At 54.4% G+C, this 3,579-nt stretch overlaps 2 protein-coding genes across 2 annotated transcripts; one reads left to right on the top strand and one right to left on the bottom strand.

The window, feature by feature from the left end:
- Positions 1–1,128: 1,128 nt before the first annotated feature.
- Positions 1,129–1,478, bottom strand: IUM83_01722 (uncharacterized protein; the record flags this gene model as incomplete). The annotated part of the gene is made up of 2 exons (XM_067925596.1): positions 1,129–1,246; positions 1,330–1,478. The coding sequence occupies 2 exons, from the start codon at positions 1,476–1,478 to the stop codon at positions 1,129–1,131; spliced, it is 267 nt and encodes an 88-aa protein (XP_067800821.1).
- A 1,023-nt stretch (positions 1,479–2,501) lies between these two features.
- On the top strand, positions 2,502–2,837 carry IUM83_01721 (CAMK/CAMK1 protein kinase; the record flags this gene model as incomplete). Its single annotated transcript, XM_067925595.1, has 1 exon — positions 2,502–2,837. One exon carries the CDS (start codon positions 2,502–2,504, stop codon positions 2,835–2,837), a length of 336 nt encoding a protein of 111 aa, XP_067800830.1.
- Positions 2,838–3,579: the final 742 nt, after the last annotated feature.

Raw genomic sequence — 3,579 nt, 5'->3', positions numbered from 1 at the left:
GGTCGTGTACGAGACCGGTGGAATGGCGCGCAGGCGTTTCGAACGCCGAGCATGCATTGGAGCTTCTGACTCCGACTGCGAGTTTGTAGCAGGCACCGAAGACTGCTGCTGCTGCGCTTGAGCCCCAGCCTGCCCGATGTGAAAATATTGGGGCGGCCGCTGACTCGCTGCGCAGCAGTTAGCAGCCTCCGAGGCGCTGCAGGTCGGTGCTGGCGTCGAGGTCGTGCATGGCGAGGTGGCTTCTGGTGTCGTGGTCGTGCGTGGTGAGGTGGCTTCTGGCGTCGAGGTCGTGCATGACGAGGTGGCTTCTGGCGTCGTGGTCGTGCAGGGCGAGGTTGATGCTGGCGTCGAGGCCTGCTTTTTACTTGGAGAGAATTGCGGCGGTAGCGGGAGTGCGAGGAGAGTAGACATTGTCACTAAGCAACAAAGTTGGTAAATGAAGTCTATTACTTTAGATCACTCACAAGTTCAGTTCAAACGCACGATGCTTGGCACATGTTGGTACATCGCTACCGCACCCACCATCCCTGACAGCGGTATGGGTCGCAGCACGTGTCCGCTGCTGCAAGGTTTCCGCCTCTACTAGCGCTGGACCTCGTCCTTCGCAGGCTGCCGGTGCTGGCAGCAACCACCTGGAAGCGTTTGTCGCTTCCTGGAAAATTGTGGTTGTGACCTCATCGCTTAGGTCAGCTCACGGTTCGCTTCTTCGTAAATGGTACGCCCTGCTAATCTATTACAGTATCTACAGGTAGAATGACACGTCGTATCCTTCTCCTCGTCCACGTCGACGTTCATCTCGTATAGCTTGCAGAGACATCAAGTCGTCAAACCTGGCCAGAGGCTTCGCAAGGACAGATTTCTGCGCATGAGTGGAACCAGAAGCTGGCGCAAGGCGGACACCTCGCTAAGGTTACCATCAGCTGGGCGTAGTGAATCAACACGCTGCTAACGCTTAGATCAAGACCCGCAAGGACATTGCTTGTCGAGCGAGATTGGTGCTCGGAGAACTCGTCGTGATACTTCACGTATAGATGGATGCCCGTCTGGAAGAACTTCTCCGCCGTTTCACGCTGTCCTCTACAACTTCGGCACGGTATATAACTCAGCAGTTACCACCACAGGACATTGCTAAGTCATTACGTGGTCGTTCGAACGAGACGGGGCGTTCTCGGAGAACTCGCCACGGTACTTCTCGTACAGACGGACGACCTTCTTGAAGAGCTTCTCTGTTGGTTCGTGCCGCCCTCTACCCATAAAAACCAGCACAATAATCAAGTGAATACAACTACCCCAACAATCTCACAGCTCACTGTCAACGCAACCACGTACAGGTAGTGGTAACATTTCCCCATCTGGTCCATGAGCTTTATGCCGACGACGCAGCGGACGCTGATGGCATTCACTGCCTTGAGACTCTTCATAGCTGCCTGGTAGAATGACAGCGCATTATCATGCTGGTTCACGCTCTCGCAGAGCATGCGTACTTACAGGCGCCAGAGATTGTCGCCTCCGGCGTGAGCAGGCCCCTCACGGTTTCGAACGACTGGGGGCTGTCTTCTACTAGGAGTACACGGTACCACGAAGGTGAGTACACCCAATGTGGGGACACCGATGAGCAGCCTCCTGGTCCACTTGGACGGCGCCTGGGAACGGTAGGAAGCGAAGCCTCGAGACGCCGCGGTCGGCCCCAACTGCCGGCCAGCGGGGAGGATCCCCAGACGCGCCTGCGGGCGGAGACCCAGCGCGCGGCTAATGCCCAGCATCGTCAGAATGGAATGCGACGGATGATAAATGTACCTGGAAAATGGTACAAGTTGCAGAATGTGCTCACACTGGTGGCTGTGATGACCATCATGACCCGAGGAGGGGGCCATTGCCTGCTGGAGTTACCAGGTGCAAGCGGGTCTGTAGTGGGGCGATGTGGTAGTGAAGAACTAAGTACGGCAGACTAACGCGCTGCAGGAAGAACGTCGTCGCAGGCGTCTCTTTGAAGGAACAGGAGCCGCTTAACCAGGAATTCAGTCGGGTGGACGAGTGGCTGTGCGTCGAGAGGTGAGCGAAGTGTTATCACTTAGCTAAAAATCTGGCTTTATTTTATATCATTGCCGTAGTAAGGAGCACGATGGTGGTAGCGCCGCGAGCCAGACACACCCCCTCGCTCACGTTGTGAGCCTCAGCGTTCACGTTGCGACCAACCACCTTGATGTGGCCAGAGTGTTTTTTCTTGCCGCCACGCGTGCGTTGATCCTTGTGCACAAATTTGAAGCCAAAATGCAGGATCAACTTGACCGCCTGCATGGCCGTGTTGCGGTCCATTTGCTTCTCGTCCTGCGTGAGGTAAATGTACGGGACGGTGTGCACGTGCACGAGGTAAGAGACTCCTGTGCAAAACTACCAGCTATTGTTAGCGTCATCCTCGACGTTATTCATTTCCCATCTTGCATCTTGCTGCAGAGTACAAGGAGCTACAAAGATCTGGTTGTGTGAAGACTTGAGCCAAGATGGGGAACTCGCCGCTCTCTCGCGAGTTTTCGGGCCGTCGGCTGTCATCTGAGGAGCGAGAGGCCACGAAGCGGTTTGGCGATGAGGATATGCGGCTGCTGCGCGAGACTTTCAAGGGTCTAGCCAGCAGCAAAGACGGAATCAGCATGGGCAAGGAGACCTTTCTGAAGCGCTTCCCCATGCGAGAACTACTAGGCGAGCGGTTATTTGAAGTGATCGACAAGGGTGGCTCCGGTTCCATCCACTACAAGCGAGATCTGCCTGTGCCTCTTTCCAAAGAGACCGACCAGCTTAGGCCTCTCAAGCACTGCATGAAACAAAACAGAGTACCGTAATCGCAAGATGCGATTGGCCAAAACTAAAAGCTACGAGACGACGGCAGCACTTAACAGGTCTCCATGGACCTGTAAAATGCATTACCGCACGAGCCACAAACAGTTCGTCTAGCTAGCAGCCCCGCCTCCCTTCGTGGACAAAAGAACTGTTCAATAGCCGACGACACACGTGAGACTGGGAGACCGACATGGACCCTGGCCTGGAAGGGTGCGGAGCAGGTTCGAAATACATTACCATGGTGAATCACAGTGTGAATGTTACGCAGGATTGCATGTGCAGGAGTGCGAGCGGTTGGCGGATGTAGATTGAAACTACATGGGGTGCTCGGCTAGGTCAGCATCCCATGATGTCCACCCCAAACGGCTCTTTGATTGGGAATTTCTTAAAATTGGTGTTTTGAGTCGTTTTTCCCTTTAAGGGCGTGTTTGGCTACCCTGTTTTGCAAACATGCTCAAAGGGCGAGTTTTGCGCCCTTCTGCCACGAAAGGGTTAACTCACGTCAAGTGGCTGGTGCTCAAGGCCAAAAGATTGAAGTTTTGAACTCTGATCAAGGCCGTGAACTCCTCAACAACAAGATGACGACGTACCTCACTTCTCAAGGAATTGAGTATACCTGGACGAATGGATACAGTCCCGAAGAAAACGGACTGCTGGAAAGGATGAACGGTATCGTCGCGGCTCAAGTGCGTTGCATTCTGACTGCTGCGAACATGCCCGACCTTCTGTGGGGGGAGGGATTTG

The sequence above is a fragment of the Phytophthora cinnamomi genome (assembly GCF_018691715.1).
Source record: "Phytophthora cinnamomi strain GKB4 chromosome Unknown Contig0, whole genome shotgun sequence".
In the NCBI taxonomy this organism is placed as follows: domain Eukaryota; phylum Oomycota; class Peronosporomycetes; order Peronosporales; family Peronosporaceae; genus Phytophthora; species Phytophthora cinnamomi.
Note: the sequence above shows the minus strand (reverse complement) of the source record. Positions and strands in the feature narration are given on the sequence as shown.